This window comes from Anser brachyrhynchus, assembly GCF_964034855.1.
Source record: "Anser brachyrhynchus genome assembly, chromosome: 2".
Lineage (NCBI taxonomy): Eukaryota > Metazoa > Chordata > Aves > Anseriformes > Anatidae > Anser > Anser brachyrhynchus.
The window spans coordinates 81090884-81116327 of NC_137695.1; the positions used below are offsets into that span (position 1 = coordinate 81090884).

At 40.7% G+C, this 25444-nt stretch overlaps 1 protein-coding gene across 1 annotated transcript in view; it reads right to left on the reverse strand.

Annotated features, from left to right (window-relative positions):
- The window catches only part of VPS4B (vacuolar protein sorting 4 homolog B), an 18052-nt gene extending 4363 nt beyond the window's left edge, over positions 1–13689 (reverse strand). Inside the window, exons 1-9 of the mRNA XM_080578938.1 lie at positions 13405–13689; positions 12086–12197; positions 10534–10684; positions 9191–9258; positions 6241–6360; positions 5847–6003; positions 4164–4312; positions 3915–3996; positions 2177–2396 (exon numbers count right to left, since the gene is read on the reverse strand). Coding sequence (XP_080435064.1) covers positions 2177–2396; positions 3915–3996; positions 4164–4312; positions 5847–6003; positions 6241–6360; positions 9191–9258; positions 10534–10684; positions 12086–12197; positions 13405–13431 — 1086 coding nt within the window. The 5' untranslated portion in view covers positions 13432–13689. The remainder of the gene's footprint in view (positions 1–2176; positions 2397–3914; positions 3997–4163; positions 4313–5846; positions 6004–6240; positions 6361–9190; positions 9259–10533; positions 10685–12085; positions 12198–13404) is intronic.
- Between the last annotated feature and the right edge of the window lie 11755 nt (positions 13690–25444).

Below are 25444 nucleotides of genomic sequence, written 5' to 3' on the forward strand. Positions count from 1 at the left end.
TAGTCCCTGGTCACTTTGGGAGTCCATTCATCACTGGTTAACAGCTTTCTAAATACTTCTCCAGTAGTTGTCCCTGAGTGCTCCCCAAGTCAGGCAGCCAGCGATGCCTTTTTAAACTTTTACTTACTGCACTACAAAGCTCTGTGCACCTTTTCTGACAGCACTCGATAGAAAATAGGGCCATCTAGTGGGAGAACTGCAACCAGCCTCTTTTCCAGATGTACGGACAGACCCCCAGAAGCTGCACCAGGAGTCTCTTCCCTTTCTGCAGTGCATATCTAGGACCCACAGTTCTATTTTCTTTCATCATTATCTGAAGCATCACACATCCACAGGAACTCAGAACACATGCAAAGACTGAAAGACAACACACTAACCAGCTGGTTTTAACTGCAGAGAACTGGATTTGCCATTCCAATCTGCTTTTAAACTACAGTGCTTTGAACACAGATTGTAACCTCCAAAACACTGACAAACCTCAGTTATCATCACTTGGAGCAAGCAATGGTTTACAATGAGTTACTGAAAACTGAGCAAAGTGCTGTTTAGCTGGGACAAGTTGTCTGTTACTATGCAAATAGTTAATAAAGCCAAGATTTTTCTTATAAAAATAAGAAACTGTATCCAATTGAAGTACTAACAAAACAAGTGGAATAAACTTGACTTTTGTCAGAACACTCAAAGTACTGCAGTTCTTCCAGCAAAAGAGGTAAGAGGTAAGGATTGCCTTGGGTTGCTCTGTAAACTGTGACAATTGAGGTTATTTCTTGTACTGCGGTGGTCTGAGACATGCCTCGGATGCTTGCAAATTTCAGTGAAAGGCTAAAAAGGTAACAACCCATTGGTCAGAAATGTCATCGTCATTTAAAGTCAATAATGGATAAATACTTTAGGCATCCCTACTGAAAGGAAGGAATCAGCCAGAAAATCCCTGATACATCAAAATATTTGCTTTTTTTTTTTTAAAAAAATACAATTTATGGCAGCGCTACTGCTTCAAAATATTTTTTCAAAATGTTCTTTGTATTTAAAACTAGGAAAAGACCCTCAAAAAACACTTAAAAGAGTACATTCTAGGGGGCATTTTAAGGGGCAACAAAATGATGACTTCCCTTCACAGAATCAAAAACCTCTGCAGAATACCTTAATGCAATACATGAATTTCTGTTAAACGAAACTTTTCAGTAAAAGCGTAAACAAAAATACTTTTAGTTTGGGTCTCTTAAAAAGAAGTTCAAAAAACCATCTTATTTAGTTGATACATTTTTATGTTTTTGGAATTTTGTTTATAACCACTGATAACCTTAACACATTTTTTCCCTCCACTGAAAGCATAACAGTTTAGAAACAATTTAAGCAACACTCGTGCAAATTCTCTGGGGAGAAGAAAATATTGCACAGATTCAATGGATTTAGATTGGTCTTAAGAACTCCAGGGGGTTCTTAGTCAGATGAAGTTTTTGAGATCCAAACATTTGGAAGAAATGTTTAAGTTTGCATATAATATGTAGACATCACTGCAAGATAAGCCAAACATATCTATAGCTTCAACAGCCTCTTTAGAGAGCAGCTAAATAAGCATAAGCTAACTTTCACATTACACCAGCATCTAGAAGATGTTTCATTGTTTGGGCAGCACGGAACCTTGCTCAGCTGTCCTGCATCTTTACTTTTGTCACAAGTAACATTAGGTTAAGATTCCAGTAAAAACAGTCACCTTAATTTTTCAGTTTGAAGGATATTCCAAGCAAGCAGAATGTGCGTAATTATAATTCACCTGTTTCCATATTGATGAGGAATACATTTACTAACACAAACACTACAGAAACATGAAGAACCAAATAATTTGATACAAAAAAAAAAGAGCACCTCCGTAACACTCCATTTGAAGTTAACTTCAAACTGAATGCTTTTAACAATAGCTAGAGATGTGAAGAGTCAGAGCTTGGATTACACAGAACAAGTACCTAGAAACCAGCTGCATCAGACTTACGGCAGACCTTGTGTAAAAATGAAAGGTGATATCCATGTACTCTCTTAAAAAAAAAAGGACAGTGTATAAACATTCATAAGCATTCAGTATTACCCAAACCAAACTCAGTTTACTTCTAAGAAATTTTCAGATCAAGATAATTTTAAGTCAAAATAGCATGAAAGTTTTTTGATTCTTACTTACTTTTTTAAAGTGAGTAGCTGATTGCACTATTCTAACAGGCTGCATCAGTGCATCGCGTACAATGATGCTTATATCTGCACCAGAATAGCCCTCAGTTCTTTTTCCAAGCTCTCGATAATCTGATTCTGTTAGGCGATTTGGAGTTGACCCAAGGTGAAGTTTGAACATTGCAGCCCTGGCATGGTGTTCAGGTAAAGGAATATAAATACGCTTCTCAAACCTGGTTTCAAAAAGAAAAAACAAAACACTCCACAGACACTGGCTCATGCAGGTGCACAATGGAAAGAAGCTTATGCAAATCAGTATATAGTTTGTTCCTAAGTGAAACTGCTTCTTTCTAATATTGTATTATAAACCGTTTAAAAAAAATCTAAGGCAAATATTCAACAAGCTGTTCTCATAAATAATACTGTAGCCACCATAAGCCAACATCCAAAATATAACAAGTATTTCATTTTCTATAACAAGTATTTCATTTTCAGGACAAAGATCATCTCTTTAGATTGTATTTTCTCCAGGTTCTCTCCAGCAGATCTTGTGTTTTAAAAGAAAAAAACAGAAGGAAAAAAAAGTCTTCAGTGTTGAAGTACATTTGAGCACTGTTCACACTTGGAGAAAGAACTGTCTCATAACATGTTGAGGAAACCACTTTCTATGGTTTCTAACTACTTAGAAGAGAACTTTGTAGTTGGAAACAAATTTGAAGTCATACTCTCAACAGGGCTGTAAGTAGAAACTGGTGATATCTGCAGTTCTTCCTTTGAAGCAGCATCTGTTCTCACAGTAGAGATTACCTCCCACCAACAAAATGAGAAACTCAATTCTGTAGAACAGAATTAACTTGCTACACATGACAAACTCGGCCAAGGCCATGAAAAATTGTGTTACTGCCATGTTGTACAAGTTCCTTTGAGTTTTACAGACAAAACTTAGATACTCTTTCACACTGCAAAGAATGACCTGAAATTTTAGGTAACACATCCATTTCTGTATCTGTCTATAAAACTATAGCCATACAGGATGGAAGCGACCTCTGGAGGCCACCTGGTCTAAATTCCCAAAGTACAGTCAGCTTGAATTAAGTATATAGATAAGAGTCAATGGCACTGTCACAGAAAAGCAATGTTTCTTTAGCCTACAAAAATGGCCACTGTCCAAGCTGTCCTCATCACAACATAACCATACTTGTAATGTAACTGTGTTCGTCCTCTGCTGCTCCGCAGCTGAAAGATCCAGCTCATCAGATACATGTACAAAAGCTTTTCAACTAAAGAAAAGCAGTTAAAATACACTCTGAAAGATCACACAAGTTGTGTGTGACCAGTACAAAAACTTGGTAGTACTGCGTAACATAAAATTACATTTCCATGAAATTACTCAAGCTATTCAAAAGCTCCCTACAACTGAAATGGGCAGCTTTGCCCCCTCTTGCCCTTCTGAGCAGCATGTTTTGTATCTTGTCTCCCATGCCAACCAAGAAATCAACCAGCAAATACACAGAATAGTCTTCTGCTTGCCCAAGCAGAATTAGCTGACCAAGATATGAAATAAACTACAGGGTAAATACAAGGGTGAACAATCCACCTCTTAAGTGGCAAGGGGCTATTGACTCAGTCCAGTTGTGTCTGAGAACATTAGCCATGTCTGCAAGCATTAACGAGATTACTGCCTCAAATAGCCTTGCGCTGAACCTTCACAACAGTTGCAAATTTCACACCATAAAAGAACACCATCATACCTTCTCCTGATAGCAGAATCCAAAACCCAGGGTATGTTTGTTGCTCCTAAGACCAATATTCCTTCATTGTCGACACCAACCCCTATGAGGGCAGAAATCATTTCACCATTTAGAAGAGAAACAAAGACTGTTTTAAAACATTGTCAAGATTTAATGGGGTGGAAGTGCAGATTTCTTTAGCGTTCTCATGCCAGCTGTACTTAAAATACACGCCTTAGTTCCTTTGATTCTGAAAACCAGTAAACTTACCTTGCATCTGGACCAGAAATTCTGTTTTAATCCGTCTAGCAGCCTCGCTTTCATTTTCACTTCTTGACCCACATAGTGAATCTATCTCATCAATGAAGATAATGGAAGGTTTGTTTTCTCTGGCAAGCTGGAACAAGTTTTTCACTAACCTTAAAAAAGGAAACAGCTGCAGTTATCTTAATGTAAACACCATCAAAAACACACAATTTAGGATTACGACAGTTACTTTGCTTAGAAAAAGCTAAAACAAAAAAAAAAATTGACCCCACAAAATGTATTGATAAAGCTACTCAAAGATACAACATTCTTCCAGCTCCAACAACTCTGCATTACGTGGAGGGAGATACCACAGTATAAAGGGAGGTGAAGCATCAGAGTACTCCGTGCATGATTTTGCAGGCAAACCCTGCTTAGTTTTACACTTCTACAAGACAGATTTAACTATACAAACCCACCAATTTAGAAAGAATCAAACCAACATGGCTTTGTCTTATTTAAGATTTGCAACTCAATCTGATTACCTCTAGAGATTTTCTAAGAAATATGTACATTCTTTTTTTTTTTTAAATAATATTACAGAAGTCAGTTTGCCAAAAAAAACCCCGAGATGAATCTTACCAACATATTATAATAAGTTACAAAGGAAAATAAATAGCAACACGCTGGAAAATTCTTCATATCACTGACACTAATAACTTTGGGCAACAGTCCCAGCCTGAAGAGAAACTGAAAGTCTTTATATTGACTTTGACTTAAATGTCAAACAGAAAAAATGTAAAGTTGGACTCCATTTTTTTATTCCTTTTGCAACAGAAAAGCAGCTTAAGGTTTGTATCTTTTTTAGAGGGGAAAAAAATATCCAGTTCATACACTAAAGGCCTCTCTTCCTCACCCTATCAACTTGAAATTGCATTGCTCATTTGACACATACAACTATTAAAGCATGGTTTTGACAAGTATTCTCATCAATTTACAAAAGCCCTTTCTGTGCAAACCCAGAGCTCTCTCTCAATCATGAAATCCTCATGAGAACGCTAGATGGACAAATTCCTGCACTTCTAGATTGCAACGGATATCACTTCAGGCTTCCTGGTCTTGTTCACATGCCACATAGTAACAAATGAAGTTATGTTGAGGAAAGAAAATTTCATGGCTGCTCCTCACTTGCAAAAATGGTTTGGAGGTGAGGAGCAGCCATGAAGTTTTCTTTCTTCGTGTTAACTTTGTCTTCCAGATTCTCTTTAAAATCAGAATGAAGAAAAATCACCTCCATACAGACAAAGCAATATCATGTGTTAACCACAAAGCTGTTGAGACAGGTGAGTGGGGTGGTGACACGATGAAAAGTACCCCCAAAATTTCAGACTGATGCAGTGCACAATCACAGCTGAGTTCAGAAAGCGGTGGTGATCTCCATAGTGCTCCTGACACCTTTCTGAAATAGTTTTAAAAACCCTCTTGTGCACTGAGGAGCAGTCCAGCTGCAGCGGCACAAAACGCAGCACATGATGGTATCTTTACCTGACTGACACTGCAGCACAAAGCATAGAAACACCAGAAGTTTGTTTTAACAAGACACATGACCCTTCCCTCAAATTTAATTTCTTTAGTGTCTTATCTAGCTCTGTAATACTAATTTCTTCTTGCCAGTATTTCTCTGGACCTCTGGCAACTCCAACTTACTTTTCGCTCTCTCCTAACCACTTCGAGACCAGGTCAGAGGAAGATACTGAGAAGAAAGTCGAGTTGTTTGCTTCTGTTGCAACAGCCTTTGCTAAATAAGACTTTCCTGTTCCTGGTGGTCCAAACAGAAGAATCCCTCTCCAGGGTGTTCTCTTTCCTGCAAGAAAGAAACAATCATTCGTCAAAAAACTCTATCAAAAACAAACCTATTTTTCTGACGAATCCTCCCTAATTTATTAGGTTTTCTGTATCTACCTAAGAAACTCCTGTCAGTCACACCACTAAGAGCTCAGCTGGTGTTTCTGATACATCAGTATAATGTTCTTCTCATACTAGTGCCACTCCCAACTTCAACAGTAGCATTAGAATAAGAAATAAATGATGTAATTCTGACCTGTGAACAAGTGTGGAAATTTAATGGGCAAGATCACTGCTTCTTTAAGAGCTTCTTTGGCACCTTCAAGGCCTGCAACATCACTCCATTTTACATTTGGTCGCTCCATAACAATAGCACCTGTAAGAAAAAATTATATAAATTAGCGATGCACATTTTTCACAGCTTCCATTTGAAAAAAAAATGCCCATGTTCATAACAAACAAGATCAAACCATTTCTAAGTAGATTTAAAGAATAAATAGTGTTAGTCAAATGGACGCTATTTCACAGAGGTTTGTCACATTGGTTTATTGGAGTAAAACATCGATAACTAGAATACTCAAGAGTGAGCAGAAGTTCTGCAGTGCCCAAAGCTAGTTTGTAACTGACCAGAAAAAAGGCATTTAGTATTCACAGAGCAGTATCTTCACTAAGGGTACCGAGACAGCATCTCTCACTGAAGCCCACCATTGTACTTTCCAAAAAATTCGAAGTTTCATTGTAAACAAGGAAAGAAATAATGTAGTTGCGTAAGCCCAGCACTTAGAAGATCCTCTAGCAGATAAAGTAACTTGTTGGTTACCTAGATGTGCAATAAATAGTCTGAACATCCATTGCATAGGACTTTTAAGAGCTAGGGCTGAAAGCATCAGAAAGTTTACTTTTTCTACAGCTTAGCAGGCTCCACGTATCTTCCATGTCTAGCCACGTTCTCTCTAAGTTTATCACCAAGTCTTATCTCAATCAACAAGTTGTAATTTGATTTTAGCCAACTGAACTGTGATTTAGCCTCCTCTTCAGGCTTCAGATTAATTAGTCTGATCTCAACAATGTTTTGTCTCGACTACTGCTAGACGGAACAACTTGAATCTGAACTAGTAATGTAATAATAGATTTTGAAATCCTGGTCAAGGCAAATCCAAAAGGTAAGAAAAATCTTCCCAGTTGAACGAGTGCCAACCAACCCAATGCTTTCAAATACGCTGAAGTTTCAGCTGCCCTATTTGTATACCAGCAGTTTTCTGTAATTTCACAATTAGCTTTCACCAGTTATTTTCTTGACACCTTAACCTTATGCCTTCAGAACTCTGCAAATTGATTTTGTTAAGGCTTTCTTTTTTTTTTCCTTTTAGAGAACTGAAAACTTACTGCTACTCATGGCTAACAGATAAAGCAAATAACACTTGCTCAGTTTTTCAGCATCTCTGTTGAGATTTTTTCTTTCCCACGTCTTTTTCATGAGATTGAAAGGAACATTTTTGTTAACAATTCCAGTTGTTAACAAATATGTAATTTGGAGTCCAAAAAACATCATCATGTTGTTCAGTGTGTTAAAAGCACTACAGTACAAGTTTGCAATCAACTTCCTCTGTATACACTGAAATTCAACCCCTCATTTTCAATGCAATAAATCCTTCTGCTAGGTTAATTATATCTCAGTTTTTCTTAAAGTATACAGGACTAAGGGCTCCATAACTAAAATAATTAGTAGAAATGGTAGGAACAGCAAATTATTTCAAAGCTGAAGTATCAGTTATCTGCCCCAGACATACCGTGATAACTGAAATTACCGCAGTGTAAGAGATTACCCACACCAGGACACAAAAGGAACTGGACATCGTAGGCTTCCTAATTTTGTAGGTGTAAATGAATAGCTGGAATATTAAGCAATAGAGTGCAAAAGGCTTTTAAAATTCTAAACACGAGTACATGACAATAAACCCACAATTACTACCCAGTCTGAATGTCAGTGGCCACTTCTCCCACAATAAGTCAAGTTGCTGCTATAATTAAAACCTTGAAAACAGACATAGATTTGGGAAAGTTCCATAAGGCAAAGTCAGTTAAGAGTAAAAAGGCAGTAAAATTAAATACAGGAAATATCTGTGGCTGTTGTGGGAAGCAAACTAAGATGAGTAACGTGAAGACTGCCCAGAGTTTATACACTGAGTATGAGACTCCTACGTTAAGTTTAAAGACACCAAGGATCTCATATCTCAGATTTCCAAAGCATGAAAACAAATAAGCAAGAACCTTGCCATTTTATAGAAAAGTCTTAAAGAAGTGCTAGGTGCGAGACACTGTTTCTTGAAGACTGAAGGTCAGATTCATGTGGGAAGAAAGAGTGTTTATAGTGAGAGATAGGGGTAAAAGTCCAATGCTCGTCATTTTTCTGTTGTTTTAAAATACAGGAAATTGTCCCTTAGAACTACACATGAAATCAAATAAAGGTGTCAAGAAATAGAAAAAGCATTGCAGTTTCAAAGTGTCATACAACAGCTCCCGAAATTATACAAGCTGAGAAATCCGTTAAATGCATTCGATCTTTTCTACAATGAAGTTTCTTCAGATTTGTATCCATCACCTGTCAGGGAAGCTCTGAACAATTCTTCACAGTTAAAAAGTAGTAAGTATCAAGCAAAGCTACTTTTTTTAGCGTATAAAAAACTTGTGCTAGCTGCCATATGTTGCATCACTGAACATACAGAGCATTTGAGTTCAAAAACCCAATTCTGTTACTCAGCTGAGTATCACTTATCACCGCAATGTGAGGAAATACTACAAGAACAAGAACCCATCTTCTCGACTTCTAAACTCGAGTGCAAGCTTCCCGTATTTGTATGATGTCTGTTACCTTAGGCGATAATACTCCAACACGCAAGAGTAAGATAGTGATACAGTTTAGCAAGTAACTACCTGAAACCTTGCAACTGTTCCCTTTGGAAAAATGCTTTCCTGATAAATGATAGAATTCAAACAGGAAACACAGAGGACAGGAGATGAACTTCAACATATTCATGGCACACAAATGCATACCTCCATAAAGACTACACTTTTGTATGTGAACAGTATATACTAATTGAGCCACTTAATGACAATATGTTAATCCATAACATATATGTGCCAGTAATCTAGAAATTCACTTGACTAAAGTCATCTATTTAAAGAAAGGGAGACTTCAAAGTTACCTTGAAGTTGATTCTGTAGCTTCTTTTTCTCGGGATCCTCTGACTCTCCTTCCCCATCACTGTCATTCCTTGGATACAAGAAAAAAAATATTGAAATACATTGAGAGACTGCTTCTTAGATTAAAAAGCAAAAAGCAGAAAGACAGCACTCTGAGGAGAAAAAAAAAACCCTAAAGATTTTAGGCTCTTTCAGATCTCTACAAGTTTACATCATTGTAGTTCTGCTTCTCCACACCACACTCTTTCTAATCCCCTCTCCTAACTGTTTCAACTTCCTCTTCCAGGTCTGATCCCTCCCCTCCACTTAACACACTTTACACGCTTTGAGCCATCCTCTAGGAAACAAAAGCCCTTGTACTGAACAGCATGGAAGCACCAAAACGGTTCAACTGTGGATGTTGGCACTTATCCCCTATCTGAAACTGCAGTTGGGCTTGGTCAATTCCATCTAGTACTATAAAAACTCTATACCCACATCTTGTCAGAATAAAGGGAACAGGAAGTTACAGAAGGAAAAAAGTAGACTAGGTAGAGAACAACGGGAGGGCAGGTCATGGAGTCATGCAGCCTCTGTGACAGTAACGATCCCTTCTATTACAAACCAGCAGAACGCAGCGCAGCTCCAAAAAATAAAACTGATGAGTAGACAATGAAGGAGACTGAAAGTCAGGTGAAGTTTCAAGAGACAACTGAGCAACACTTGCTGTTCAGCGCTGCGAAAAAGGGCAATCTCACCCAGAGATACCTTCCTGAAACCCTTCCTCTCCCCCATCCCCATAGAGCCATCAGCAAATGCAAAGGAGGCTCTGCTTGTTCAGTAGGTCTGATTCAGCTCTCTGATACGTAAAATGAAACACAGATCTAATAAAAGGAAAGCAGTGGAGAGGCTAGGCAGCAGCAAGGCACTGGAGTGATGCAGGCCATCTTATGGAACATCACCCTACAACAGAGCCTTTTGCACCTCTTACCATGCGAGACAGATAAAACTCAGGCCACAGTAATCATCAGTCTGCATTTATTTTCTAGTTAGCAAGTATTCACATGCAGAAGAATTGCGTCATCGGGCTCACTGCTGTTAAATCTGATAAGAACGTGTTAGTCTGAAATAGCTTTCATTCATCAGTGAATTTCCTATGCAAATATTCAATCATCTTAGTAAGCAAGCACAGAAAAGCCCGTGATATTAATTCATGTTATTTTTCTTTTATTAGCCCACTGTACTTCAACATCAATAGTCACGTGAAGCGTTTCAAAAACACTAGTGAAAAAGATCTGTGAAAAGCTGAATTTTAGAATAAGTTGAATTCAGGAAGTATTTTGCTTTACCTTCTCCCAAAACATACCCTTTTCCATCAGTAGGACCAGACTCTTTAACTGGTTTTGGTGCAGATTTTTCTTTCTTTTTCAGATATTCTTTCAGTTTTTCTGCTCTGTCCAAGTATTCTGCACATCTCAATCTAATGCTCTGTTTTGCTTTATCGCCCTGTGCTTCATCTAAGAGTTTGAAGAGAAACAAAGTTATGTTAACAGCAAACAAATGTGCATCAATCAGAAAACAAGACTAGATCTGTCATCTTTATGTCTTATGCATACACCTCTCTCAGCGCTCACCACATAACCAAGTTCCTCAACTACTTATTTTTCCCCTGTACCATGGAAAGAAGGAGTGACAGGAAGGAGTAATCATCCACCAGAAATCAAACACACACCTGAATATCGCTTTGGCTTAAAACCCGACTGAACAGGATTAAGGACAATGGCACTGGAAGTTTTTCTGTCAGCCTGTCAAACTACTGTCCATTGTTTTAATAATTCATTTTCTAATCTAGCTCATCAAGAAGATGCTTGTGCTGAGCGATTTTTTTTTAGTCTGGAAACACTTTACCTTTCCATAGCCTGCTAATTTTAGAAGTCGTTTGCACCAAAGAAAAATGACATAAAACAACTGAAAAAGAGAGGTGTGCTTCAACAGCCACACTGTTCTCTTAGTCATTATTATAGTATTTTAAATCAGCAATCAAAATTTAAAATATTAGGTTTAGATGCTAAGTTTAACAATGCCGATGTAATTTTGGAAAAGCACGAAGTCATACTCTGTCAAAGTCCATACGATTTAAGCTAAGTCAATTTGTGTTTTATCAATTCCTTAGTGACGTTTTTGTTTGGTTCAGTCCCCCCCCCCCCAAAATTACAGAGATCTGTAAGTGCACTTCTGTCTGGCTAGCAACCCTAACCCGCTCTGTTTATGGCTGTACATTAAGAGAATCCACTCTTTGCGTACAAACACTGGACATGAGATAGAAGGTACAAAGAACCATGAAAGAGAAAGCATAAAATAATTATGAGGGTATGGGAACCGAAGGAAAATGAGAACGTAAAAATCCATCCCATACATTTTGTTGGTCAAGGTGATGAGTAACACAGACATTAAGGAGCAAAGACGCCAGCAGAGATGTAGGAAAGCAAGTGGCATGAGTAAAAAAGCAAGAAGTGCTCCGTGGATACTACAAAGAGTTCTTGCGTATGATATGGTTATCTGCACAACAGAAGTACAGGAATCCCTGTACTTCTGTCGCACTTCCTCATTTGCAGTGGCCAGCCTGAGACACTACAACAGAAACCCAGAGGGCAGACAGCAAAACCCTGTGTCCCTCTCTTAAAAAAAAAACCAACACTAATAAACACTCAAAGAAAAAAAAATCTGTTTTCTTACAAGTAAGGAGCAGAATGTAGCGAAGGCAAAAGCTGAATAACACATGACCTCAGTCAAACTACAGTTAGCAAGTGTCAACTGATAATGAAAGTCAGATTTTAAATACTGATGTCACCATAAGAGATTACTCTGTGCAATTTGGCTATAAAACTCTACTTCATGACCTAATACATTGCACTTACATTTAATAACGTGAAGAAAATACTGGACAGCATGCTGGTACAAGCGGAAGGCTTCCTCATAGTTGCCTGCTTTGTCTTCCTGTGCTGCCTTGCTAGCAAGGTCTATTGCTTTCTGTAACAGAAACAAATAATTAAAGTAAGTGCTGTCTGACAGCATTTTGCATAATCAGAGAGATTTTAAACTGTTGCTCTGACTTATTTTTGATATGTAGCTTTTCTGCTCTTTAACGTTTACCCCAAAAAGCTGAAGGCAACTGATTGCAAGCCTTTGATGGCACTCTGTACAGGACATTTCCATCTTTTCATGAACAGTGATAAGCAAAACTTACCAGCACACAAAGAAGCAGTAAGTGACAAGATTAATATTCTGCGTAGTAACTATTACTGGTTTGTCTATGCAGTTTTAATCACCAATCTCTTGCATTTATTACGGAAAAGTTTAGAAATACATTTCATGTTTTTTTGTCACAGACGATTTCATCCACGAGTCATGACATCGGAAAACCTATTGACAGCAGAGTCCATATAGGAAGTACACGATTATAGAGTGCTGAAACTAGCTCTATCACTGTTCCAACCCCAAGCCGGGAGTTAGCTCAAAGACTGATGATTTGGTTAGCTTCTCTTGAAGGAGTTAGGTTTTTGATACCCAATTATGAAATTCTAATCACTGCTCTAGGAGGGAGCAGGGGGAAAGGAGCCCACTAGACAGAAAACAGCTAAATTATGAGCACCAAAAGAGCCCTATTAAGGAGGATTTAGGGATGAATTTTTACCTTGTTTACTGAACTAGTTTCAAACAGAACTGGCTGTAATCTAAGCCACGGTGCTGTATACACTGACCTGTGGATTTATTGATATCACTGTTATTCCTTTGCTCTCGAGTGCTTATTACCTTCTATCACGCTTGGCTCCTTGGCCGTGGCCTATACCACTTCAGGGCAATTAGAAACGACAGTCTGAACGTCTAGCTCATGGAAGCTTAAAAACGACCAGTTAAAAAAAGCCAGAGGTCACTAACGCTACCTTAATCTCTGATAGCCCCGCATGTACTTTCCTCACATACGGTCCGTTCCTCTTCCTATGCGTAACACAACCACTGTGAGCACGCTAGCTAACGTCAGGGAGCAAGGTGAAGGCGTTCAAAAGAGCTTTCAACAGACATTCCTGTGCACGTACTCTTACCAGTATCCAGACACACTGAAACCGCCTCCCCCCCGCGCCCCAGCTGACACCCGCCCGGCACCGCCCGAGCGGCCAAGGCCTCCCCGGGCGGGCGGGCACCCGGCCCGGGCCGGGCCTTTACCTCAGGGCCCTACCTGCAGGTTGCCGGTGGTGCCCGCCATGGCGGGGCGCTGAGGGTGGGAGGGCGCCGAGGGGGTGCCGCCGGCCGGAGCCGCCCCGAGCCCAACCGAAACCGCGGCCCCTCCGCCGGCCGCTTCCGCACTACAGCGCCGCTTCCGCACTACAGCGCCGCTTCCGCTTCCGGCAGCGCCTCGCTGACGTCAGCGCGTCTCGCATGACGTCAGCGCGCCCCCTTGACGTCACGCGCCCCCGCCCCGCCCCGCCGCCCTTGAGGGAGTGGTTGCGGGTAATGGCGGCCGCCCCCGCCGCCGTTTTGGCGGGAGGGGGCCGGCGGCGGGAGGGTCAAAATGGCGGCCGCGGCACCCTGAGGGCAGCGCCCGCGGCTGGGGAGCTCTGCGGGCCCGCCCAGAGGGGTTTCGCTCTGTAAAACTGCTCCGTGCTGCTCAAAGTGTCACTGCTAAATAAAGTCTCAGCTTCTGGCTTCATCTTTACATCGTTTCTGTAAAACATTAAATGGACGTTTATATATATATGTTTTTCTGATAAAGGTTTTTTCCCTATGCCTCGCACTGGAGACCGAAATAAAATCTTATCACCTTTGCCCTGCTCTTTCCCGTGGCTCACTTGCCCTCATATCAGTCACACGCCCCCTTTTCCGTCATACGGGTGCTGAATGCTTTTATTCGCGGAACCGAGCCTTAATGAGTTCTGACACCCGTCATAGGCAGGCAAAAGTTAGTCACCTGAGGTTTAGCAATAAAACCCGGGTAATGTGCAATGTCTGCAGTGAACGAAGGAGGAAGTGACTCAATGTACAGCAAATTATAAACCAGTTTTGCAGAGTTCTCTTGCTGTATGGACCTCAGATTTATGAATTTCTGCTAAGTCAGTGCAATGCTTGTGCTAAATTAGTGACATATCCTCCCCTGTGTTACTGTAATTCCATTAGGTACAAAAGGAATATCTGAGAAACTCTTCCTTAGATTCATAAACCCCATTTTTCCAACTACCCCCAGTGCAAGTTTGGCCTACCTGAATGGTAATTTCAGTGCCACTTCATTATTATCGTTCTTATAATTTTTAATAAACCACTGAACATTTACAATACAATCAGCAGGCAGCCTATTCTGGGCAGAAGGTAAAAGGCACTAACACAGTCACCCATATACCTAGGGATGTTGGGGTAATCTCTTCCCCTAACCCTTTGATCAGCAGTTTGTTTTGCTAAGTGTCTCAATACATGCATGCACTGCATGATGTTTCAGGCTGATTTTTAGGTACGGTCAGTAACAGCTGTTCTTGCTTTTATTGCAAACATGAAGAAACAAAACAAAACAAAAGAAACAAACAAACGTGATTAGCAAAGATTAAGGCATGTAATCAGGCTCTCAGAAATGAGACGGCAAAGAGAACATCGGACCTAAGAGAGATGTTGGAGAAAGTGCGGTTTATTAAACATCCACCAATGAGTCTGTCACAAAAGGCAACTGATTGGGCAAGTGATGGGAGAGCTGAGCGTTTCTAAAGGAACCTCTTACTTGTGCTGTAATCAGGATGCAGGCATAGCATACTGTGGTGTGAAATGCTCAAGAAAACTCTGGGTTAAACCACATATATCCATTTCGTTCTTATTCCAAGTGATGTTTTTCAAAGCATGAGATAAAAACATTCTTTTTACCTTTCCACTATGGATTATGTCATCCTGGAGCCTTCGGTCTTCTGTTAACCTCCTTTCTGTTTACAACACTTTAATTTCTTGCAGATGTCATTTCCATTCTCTCTATTTACCCTCTTATTCTGATTAGGATATCAGAGTATTCTCAGATACATCCCTGTTAGTAATATTTCTGGCTGTGTTATCTGTACCTATGATTTTCAAATCCGTAATGCTACATTTAGCTTTTAAACCTTGGTCTAAAACAGTAAGTTCACAGGTGCGTGAGTAACAAATGCCTCACCAGTCACACTGAGCAGGCTTCTGAAACTCCAGATAAAAACTGGTTTATGTGAATGTGAACGAGATAAAAAATCAGGAAAGGCATGTGTGACTTTACAGGTAACAGGTGCAATCTTATACTTCTTACTTAAGCCTTACTCATAGAGTATTTCTACTATGAAGTGACTTTGCAGCTAGTTTTGCCTGAGGAAATACTGTCTGAATGCTGAGTAATGATGTCCAGGCTAGCTCCTGAGAAGCAAATGAAGTGTCATGCCAAGGGTACCCTGATTTGAAAGACAAGTGTGGCCACGTTATTGAATGCTTCCCATTGCTGAAGTTCCTGTGTTACCATGTTCTCAGAATCCATATCATGTTACTGTGTACTGCTAAGTGTAATGAAAATAAAATATATTAATGATGAGTGTAAGTACCTATTGGCCTCAGCCACATCTGCTAATTGTCCAGGGTACTGTTAAATCACATCGCTATGACACTAGGTGGCACAGGCACACATGATCTCCACGATCCTGAAGGCTGAGCAAACTGTGGTGGAGAACATTTCTTGTTATCATCTTTTGGCATGGAAAGAAGGGGGACAAACCACATGTTGGCTGAACACCTTGTGCCAAGAATAGATGGATATGTCAACAAAATGAGTCATGTCTGCAGCACAGCCAGGCCTCATAACAGCGATACTCCTCCACTGTGGCAACTGGCTATAGATATAGCTAATGTTAGTGTGAGAGCGAGACTTTGGTATTAGACAACACGAGCCATGCAGTGAAGGGAAATCACTGCTGTAGAGATCCTAACAGTGCAGATAGACAAGAAGAAAGGTGGGAGAATACAACCTCTGTTTTTCTTTATTTTTCTACCTGATGAGCTGCTGCAGAAAGGTCAATTTGACCTAGGTGACAAAGGCAGTCAGTAAGAAAGCTAGGAGGTAAAATTCAGGTTGTCCAAATCCCATTGCATTACCTTGATCCTGTTCAGTGTATGTGCACATTCACCCGCCCAAGACAGGACCTCCAGTGGACATGCGGCTCAATCAGTCTGGCCACATAGCCTGCAAGTCTCCCCCTCTGCAGTGGGAAACGCGGTGTGCCAAAAAGCACGAGCGCTGCTGCTGTAAGAGACCCAGGCCACAAGCTGTCCTCGGGAACATGTCTCCCCGTAGTATGGTGCCTTGGGGAACACTGCTGATGGGTGGCTTCCCTCTGTAACTGCTTTTAATTGCACTGGAAGCACGGCAGCATTGTGGAGGAGGGCTGTGTCCCTACAGCCCTTGTTCCGAATGCACTCAGGACTCTGGATGCAGAGGCAGGGTGTTGTAGTTACAAAGCCCAGGAGGAAAAGGGTTAAAGCTGTACTCAGTACCAGGAAGACTGAAGCCAAAATAAAGCCATGTTGCTTCTATGGCACTGCATGCAAGGGTGAGCCTCAGGGCAGGACCTGCTGCACATGGGTTTTGAGGAGTAAGTGGTCCTCAGACTCTCTGTCAAAGGGGTGTGCTGTAGTCCTGCTGTGTCCCACCCTGTGGCCTGAGGTGTCAGTGCAAGCGTCTCCAGTACGGGTTAGGCATCCTCTTCTCAAAGCCCTTGGTCTTTGCACCCCTTTCTTCTGCAGCTGCAGCAGCAACCAAAGGAAATCGGGGCCCTGCTTTGAAAGCCAGACCCTTCCAGCTGTGACTGGTCCCCTCCCACCCTGTCCCTGTGGGGTACCATCAGCAGGTGGGGGAGGCAGAGGCTTTCTTGGACAAACCCAGCTCCTCTAGAAGAGCCTCCAGGCACGGTACAAGCACAGGGGAGAAGTGGCTTTGAGGCAGTGATTTACTTCATGCTCTGCTCTTCCCCAGCCTGAGTGTCTCTGGTGCTACCTAGTGGCCACATGCCACCAAAGCCTATACCTGTCTAAATGCTGCTGAGAATTTGACTTTTGATGAATCACCTACCTTGGCAAAACTGACACTCAAAAATTAATATTTCCTCTTCCTTCTCCTACTTTTACATCCTGGCTCAAGAGAACATGAAGCCCGATGTGGAGATTGATCTTATTGATCCATTTCGCTTGGAAGACATTCATGGTCTGTGGTGGATGGTGGCAATACGTTTTCTGACATAATACAAGAACAAGTACATAGTACAAGGGTCTGGCTGTGCCTCTCTGGAAAGAAAAAAAATAAGTTCGTACATTTGGAGCTTTGGATTTCTTAGTTTTGTTAATTTTCTTTCTACTTCTGTATGAATGGATTCACTTTCAACGTTGGAAACTCAAAATATGTAAATGCTCGAAAATTCACTACGATTTTTATTCAGGTGTTTGTATGTATGTTGTTGTATGTTGTATGTTGTATGTTGTATGTTGTATGTTGTATGTTGTATGTTGTATGTTTGTATGTGTTATCTTCTGGACTAAGTTACCTTACTCTAGAAATGGAATGACTCCAGATTTATGCTCCTGTAGTTCACAGTGAGATGAATCCAGTATATCAGGGAAATAGCCTGAGAAAATGATTGCTGTTATTGCTGAGGATGGATTTTGGAACTTTGAATTTGATCTTTTGAAAAAACACAGAAATAAAAATGTAGCTTTTCTTAAATTGTGCAATACATGGTCCACTACTTTTATGTATTTTTGAACATAATTTAGCATAGTGAGTGAGTCTGAGGATTTTTCTACTGCTATGTGAGTAGCAGAAGAAATTGTCAGGAACAAAACCAAAATCTGAAACAATATTTTTCTTAGCTTTGCCTGTGTTATCTTCAAGGGTAATAGCTGCCCCAAACAACATAAGTCTGGTGATTTCTGAGCCTTTCTTCATCATGAACTCACCAGGCAGGGACACTCATATTGACAGTCTGTACAGGCCAAGGACAAACATTTCACCTAAGTTTTCTCTGCATAGCATTTCATATATTAGGTCTTGCTAATGCATTGAGATTAAATGGAATAAAAGCTCTTAAATGTTGACTTCATGCATGACTGAGTAAATGTGGCTTCAGGGCTGTATTGTTTGATTCATACCATCCAATTTTGCCAACTGCAACTCAAAAGTCCTCTACCCAAACATGAGTTCAGGGAGGAGTTTTGTACTATGCATTGCTGAGTTTGGTGTAGCAGCATTTTTTTTTGAAATGTCATTATAGCTGCAATGCTTAAAAGGCCTACAACCCTACTCACTTCAGAAATTTTATTGTAAAAAAAAAAAAAAAGATAAAAAAATGTTCCTCAGCCAGTCTTTCTTCAAATGTAAAAAGCTTTGAGTTTGGACCATGCACTTTGGATTGCTTCACACTGACTTCATTTAAGATTTGGATGACCTATAGAATCCTTGGAACAATTCCTAAGGATATGTTAGACGCTCTCATCACCTGAGGGTCTTTTTTAATCACTGCCAGATTTTCTAAAAATGTATGCTGTAATCCAAACTGAAATTGTGTGTCTAATGAAATCAGTAGATCAGGTTCTATAGTCTGTGGGGGTTCAAGCTAGATGATTGTCATGACTTGTGTCTCACGCTCTTAAAAAGACACACATCTGCGAGTTGACACAGATTTTCTTTCTGGCAAGCTGCTCTCCTGTGCAAAAGAAAGCCTGTAGTTTTTGTTTGTTGTCAGAGTACCATAAATTTAAATTGTGGAGTTAGATAGCGAGGAGCAGAAAAGCAGTTCTGTTCAAGTAGGTATGTCTAAAAGGATTACCAGATTCTTCAAGACAGCTGACGGGAATAACTTTTGTCGTTCCAATACACAATAGAATAACTGAACTTGGCTGTTGCAAAACAGAGAGTCACACTGCATGAGCAAGTTTTAAAACTGACTTGCTTATCTCTGACGCTTCCAGCTGACACTTCTATTTTTGTTAGATTCAAAGTGTTTTTTGCCTGTGTGACTGTAGAGAGCAGTGTTCACAACACAACTGAATGCTGTGCAGTCTGAGAGGAGCAGGAGATGAAAGGAAGAGAACTGACCTGGCACTAGGCGATACTGCAACTCCTTCATTTTTTTTATTTTTTTTTTCTGAATTGTGGTTTGTTCTGTCATTTTCTTCTAAATGTTATTTTAAGCAATAAGAGTTTAAATGTGCCCTCTGCTTCAGAACTGCAGTAGAAATTAAACACAGAACCCTCACTGTTCTTTAATTCATGTGAGGGAAGATGGAATTGGGGCCATTCAAGGTGTCTTCCAACCAAGATGTTCCCTCTTTCCACTGTGTAGAAGATGCAGTGGTGGTGTTGGGGGTGAGCACCACAGACATCCAGCTTGCTGTTGGATTTCTCCCTTATGCAGGCCAGGGAGAACACAACGAAGTCCTGCAACCACCAAAGGAGAGTGACTATACTAGGAGTAGCAGGCTGTGCAACTACTGCAATCTAGTCTGCACTAGATTTCTAGGCTAGCATTTCCCTCCTAGATCCTTCCTTATTAATCCCAAAGCCTTTTAATTAGCTCTTGTATGGAAAGTAGCAGAAACTGGATAGAGAAGTCATTTATCTTTCTTTTCATCCAAGCCACTCTTAGCAGAATAATTTTAATTTTAAGCAGGAAGCTCTTTGAGCCTGGCTATTATTCTACTATAAGCTGTCTATAGTTCTTCTACTTGTGCAATACTGTGTCCACATCTTTTAATACGTCTCACGAACATGTCTGTTGCCGTATTTTATCCAAAACCCACTGAAATTGGCAGCCACCTTTGCAGTGGCCTTTGGATCTTGACCTGAGATAGACATATGGAAAGGCATTTGCATTGTCACAAGTTTGTGTAGACTAATTACAACTTTGTAGGTCACCTATTCCTGTTACATAAATGTCAATGTTATTGTGAAGTTTATTAGCTCACTGGAATATGCATGTATTATGCTCTGAAGTTTCCCCATCGAGCTTAATGGGACCATTAGATCTCAGAAGGACTGAAGAAAGCGTTTTCTCAATTGGTACATACTGCCTGGGTAAATGTAACTAGGAAAGAGAAAAAGAAGTATTCTATTATCAATTCCTAGCACTTTCTTTTGTAAAATATAGAGTAATTTTTTATAATTCACATTTTTTTCATACTTTTCCTTTTTAGGGCTAATACATAATTTTCTGTGTGTTTTATCATGCAAATCTAGTGGTCCTGGGTTAGTGGTGATATGAGCTGAATCAACTGCTGAGTATGGGAAGAGCTCGCTTGCTTTCGTGGGTGCTAATCAGCTTACTTTAGCTGAGGTTCAGGGCGATTATTTGTAAATTTTACATCTGGAAGTCAAGATGGGTTTGCAGGTATAACTTCTATAAATGACTGATGATACAGAGAAAGCATAGGGCAGGGTGTGTTACTTCAAGCAACGAACAAGAATGCACTCTGATTTTGTTGTCTTTAACAGACCTGCCAAATACCAACTGGAGAAGCAAGAATTAACATGTTTATGCCTCGTCTTAGCTGCATTCAGGGACAAACGAAGGCCTTCACTCTCTCCTCCACTGAAAACACACAACAGGAGAAAATTCAGACCACGGAGGCAGGCCCATGGCCCATGAAATTGTCAGCATATATTGATTCTAAGCTTTTTTTGCCCTTTAATATGCATGAATTCAGGCTGTGAAACTGCACTAAACAACTCTGGGAAGGTGTGTGCCTTCACCCAAATTAATCACCCAGACGTATTATAACTACTTGGATTACAGAAGAAGGTGACTCATCTACTGATGACACTGGATAAAACAAAGAGGGGAAAAAAATCCCTAATTCTCACACCTCCTTCCTCTGTACATGATGAAGAGGCACTTAGGGGAGTAATGCAAGCACAGAGCTGGAAGGGAAGCCATGTGTCCGAGTCCAGGTCTACCACTGCAGGCAGTGAAGCTCATGTAATCCCTGGTAGTGTCAGCTGCTAACGCTCTGACCTGAAACTAGTTTAGTGGCAGAGGGAGAGATCTGCTGGTCTCCTTGCTGCTCAAGGGAAAGGTACTTCTGCTCGTAACTACCTTATACCAATGTAATGTGCCTTGAAACTTCAGGGCAAACAAAGATTTGAAAGTATCGCTAACCGGTAAAAACAACAAAAAAAACGACAACTGAGGAAACACGACAAACCAGAGTGTGCTTGCATTTTTTTTCTAGGACAAGTGTCAGGCAGATTGTTTTGAGTCTCAGTTACAGCCTGGCAAAAGGAAGCAGGTGTGATAACTGCAAGCACCAGTGATGAAGGAAAAAGAATATAGTCCCTGTCCCCATGAGATGGCACCCTGAACCACCAGTACACACAGGGGTGGGTTCACAGTGCTTTCTTCCTGGAAGGACTGGATCACAGGTCCTTCACTGAGAAGTAATTAATCCAAGACATTGCCTCTCTCTGCTGATGATTTATTTGTGTTGCACCAAGCATTATGCCCAGTGCTAAGTGTTGGGAGCAATGTTTTTAGGGAAAATGGTCAGATGCTAAATGACCTGATTCCAGCACACAGGATAATTCATTTCCTGTTCACCATGTTAAAGGCTTTGTTCTCTCCAAAAGCTGACAGCTGTTTCGTCACCTGATTTTTATTTTTTTTTCTATTTTTATATATTCTTTTTCCTGATGAAGTGTATGCCCCAATCAAGAACAGTTTCAATTAAAAAAAAAAAAGTGGGAATAGGCAAGTATGAGAAATTAATTTCCTGTCCGTTGTTGGAAGTAGTCACTGGTGAGCAATACTCCTACGTCAGCAGACTTGTCTGCAGAAAGCTGAATTTGTCACTGTGCATGTTGAAGCAGTGTGTTGGCATGTGACACCCTCCTTTCTGCACATCAGTACAAATGCCTTGGGAAGAGAGAGAAAAAAGAGAGGGCCAGCTTGGTACTGTTCAGCTTTTGTCTCTTTCAGTGGAACCATAGCGTAACACTTTGTTATTTTAAGTGCTATTTTAGTTGCAGATTATCTTGTGGTTTGTAAGTGTCAGTTTGATCTTCGCTAGCATTTTTTCAGGAAAATAAAAATATTTTTGCTTGTGGCTTATTCCTATTGCTAAATAATAATCTAGACCCGTGTAACTTAAAGAACATGAAAAGTTCTGTTGTGGATATCTGTTTACAGACACTGCGATTTTACCCTTCAATTTTTCTAATTGTGCTAAAAAGGCAGGTTGTTGAATCAAAATAAAGGTGTACAAATGATCTTCTAGCACTGGCTTCTTTGCAAGATCCAAGGCTGGCTGTGAAAGCTCTAGCTAGGTTAAATGGGGTAATATCTTCCATGACTGGCAGCGTAATAAAAATGCTCAGTTTGTTCTATTTATTCAGTCCCACTTGTAGCCAGTTTCCTGTGTGGTCTCCAAAGCATGAAAGCATTAATTGCAAGTAGACATGTCCTGAGCATTGATGTGTTAGGAAAACAAACAAACAAACAAAAAAACACACAAGCAAAAAACCAAACTAAAACAAAAAGCAAGAAAAAAGACTACAGCAGACTCCGAGAAAGAGCTGAACGGGTTCACAACGCTGTATTAAGCAGCAGGAGCGTTCCCTGCCCTGAATGAGTGTGTTCAAAGAGTGGAGGGAAGGAGGGTGTTTGTTTTCTCCTTCCAGCAGCAAGTAGGAACAATGCTCCTGGGAGGCACTCGGCGGGAGTGGCAGGGAGAGACGCGGGATCTGGGACAAAAAGCAGGCTGAGCAATGGGAGCGTCACCCGTCCAGCTGCGTCCCTTCTCAGCACAGCCTGGCCAGCTTGTCCAGACACAGGTGAGGACACCCGTGTGTGAATGCTGCATCCCACTGTCCAGCAAGGTCTTTGCTCGTGTTTCCCCTTCGGCTGTTAAAGGCCTGAAAATGTTGGTGACCTGGAAAAGGAGGACTAAAGCTCAGCTGTTTCTTTGTCAATAGACTGTAACTTGGCTGTGTTAGGAGGCTTTTGGACTTTAATAATGAAAGCGTTCCACATCACACACACCTTGTTCCTACTTTATTTAGTCCCTGTCCATTTTCTGAGACAATGTCATGACAGGAGGTGTCCAACTCATGGGGGGCTTTAAAATAGGTGGGTTTCATTTATTTATTTATTTGTTTGTTTGTTTATCTGTTCATTCATTTATTTATTTATTTTTGAGGAGGAAAAATCCTGCTACTATTATTTTTTAACTCAGTGATACAAATATAGATCGCAATAGGTGTGTGTTGAAAATACTGGGAGATCAAATTGAACAAGCCTAATTTAGTGACAAGTAAATGCAGGAGATATGTGATCTGATGCAGTTAGCTGTCATTCAGTCAGACTGAGAAAGACTGTCTTTGGGCTGGGGGGTCAAGCTCCACTGCTTGGCCCTCGCAAGCCTCAGGTGCCTGAAGTTAAGCATCTCCTACTTTTAAAGTCAGCATGTTTTGCTTTTCCATTTCTTCCTGGTTGGTCCATAAGTAAGACCTAGGTTGTATGCCAGGCACTCCCATAAATATTAATATGAAGACACATATAACATAAACATAAAATAACATTAACATTTAAAATTATTTTAACATTACCTCCAACAGCAAATGAATCCTAAATATCCACTCTCAGGGGAAGCAGGACTGCCTTTTGAGCCACTCAGTTACCAGTACCAGTGTGGACTTCTTCATCTGAAGCATGACAATTCACCAATGTTTATTACTTTCATGGCACCGCAACCAGAAATCGTTCATTTCTCAGCAGCAACGAGGTCAGGCTGAAGGATTCTGTCCAGCTACAAAATGCCAGACCTCAGTTATCAAAGAGAAGTTATCTAGCGGAGGGAAAGTCACATTTATGCACCTCCAGCTGGGCAATTTAGGGTTCTTTTCCCTTTAACTGACCAGCCTTTACAAGAAACTGATGCACCTACATGTATCTGTATTTCCCACTGACCATGGGCAGGGAAATGAAACTGGTGAGTTGTGCTGTCCCTGTCAAGGCCGTCTGGTTGTGGGCCACCCCCCCCCCCCACCGATGCTTATCCAGAAGCTCCTGAATCACTTCACTGTGATTAAGGGCGGTGTGTGGTAGACCTGGGTCTAAAGGAAGATGTACTCCTGCAGAGACAGCAGTGTTTGGCTTTAGATTACCCACAGACATCTGAGAAGAGTTTGGCAGCAAACACTGTTGTGTATTTTCATCAAAATTTCTCTTATAGCATAAGGCATAATCAGATACATAACAACAATTGCGTAGATCACACATTTTATCCAGCTAGCCTGTATCTTTTAATTACTTAAACATATCCACACCCTATATTTGTTATGAATTCACTTATGGCAAAGCATACAAATATTGCATTCACTGTCTGGTAAATGAGTGAAGGTGATCCACATCTGCATCACAGCAGAAAAGAAAATATGATTTCCTTTGGGTAATAAGAGCTGAAGAGCCTTTTGGAAAACATCAGTGGCATCTGATCAGGAAGGCGTGGTGAGATTCATGTCCAAAACAAAACAGGAATGTGTTGTTCCAGGAGATAACAGCTCCCCATTGCCACTGTCACCAAGGAGGCACGATGTCAGGAAAAACACATCCTTTGGTTTCCTAGCCTTTTCATTTGGGCAGCTGGGCATGCCAGCATGGCAAACTTGAAAGCAAGCTCAACTATCTTTTTTTTTTTTTTTTTTTTGTAGCACACTAGTGGTCTAAAGGCATGCAGGGCCCTGGAAGTGATGGAAAGGAACCATAGCTTTCTTTTTCCTCCCACCTCTGGGGACAGCAAGCAGTGGGGCAGCAAACTGAGCAGGGATGTCTGCTCCTGTGCAGAGACAAAGACAACATTAAGGCACTGTCTTAGTGCGCACGTAGACAAGGTGCCCAGCCATGCACTAGTACACGTTTTTTTTGCCTTCCCTCAGTGCCTTTTTCACAATTAAAATTTTCTGCAGATAGCGACAATCCCAGTGTAACCCGGAGCACTGGTTTTACTCAGAAGGTCTTTCAGTTGCTCCATCGTTCTACCTTCTCTTTCGGAGCCTTCACTCTTTCTTGTCTGGTGCCTTTTGCAGGGCACTTGCTGAAGGCAACATGCCGAGGCTGCTGTTTCCTGCCGGAGCATGTCGTTTGCTCAGTAGCTGGGCAGGCAAAGACAACTCTGGTGTGAATCATATTGCTCCTCCAATGAAGAATGATTAAGGGGGAAAAAAAAAAAGAAGAAAGAAAGCGAGAGTA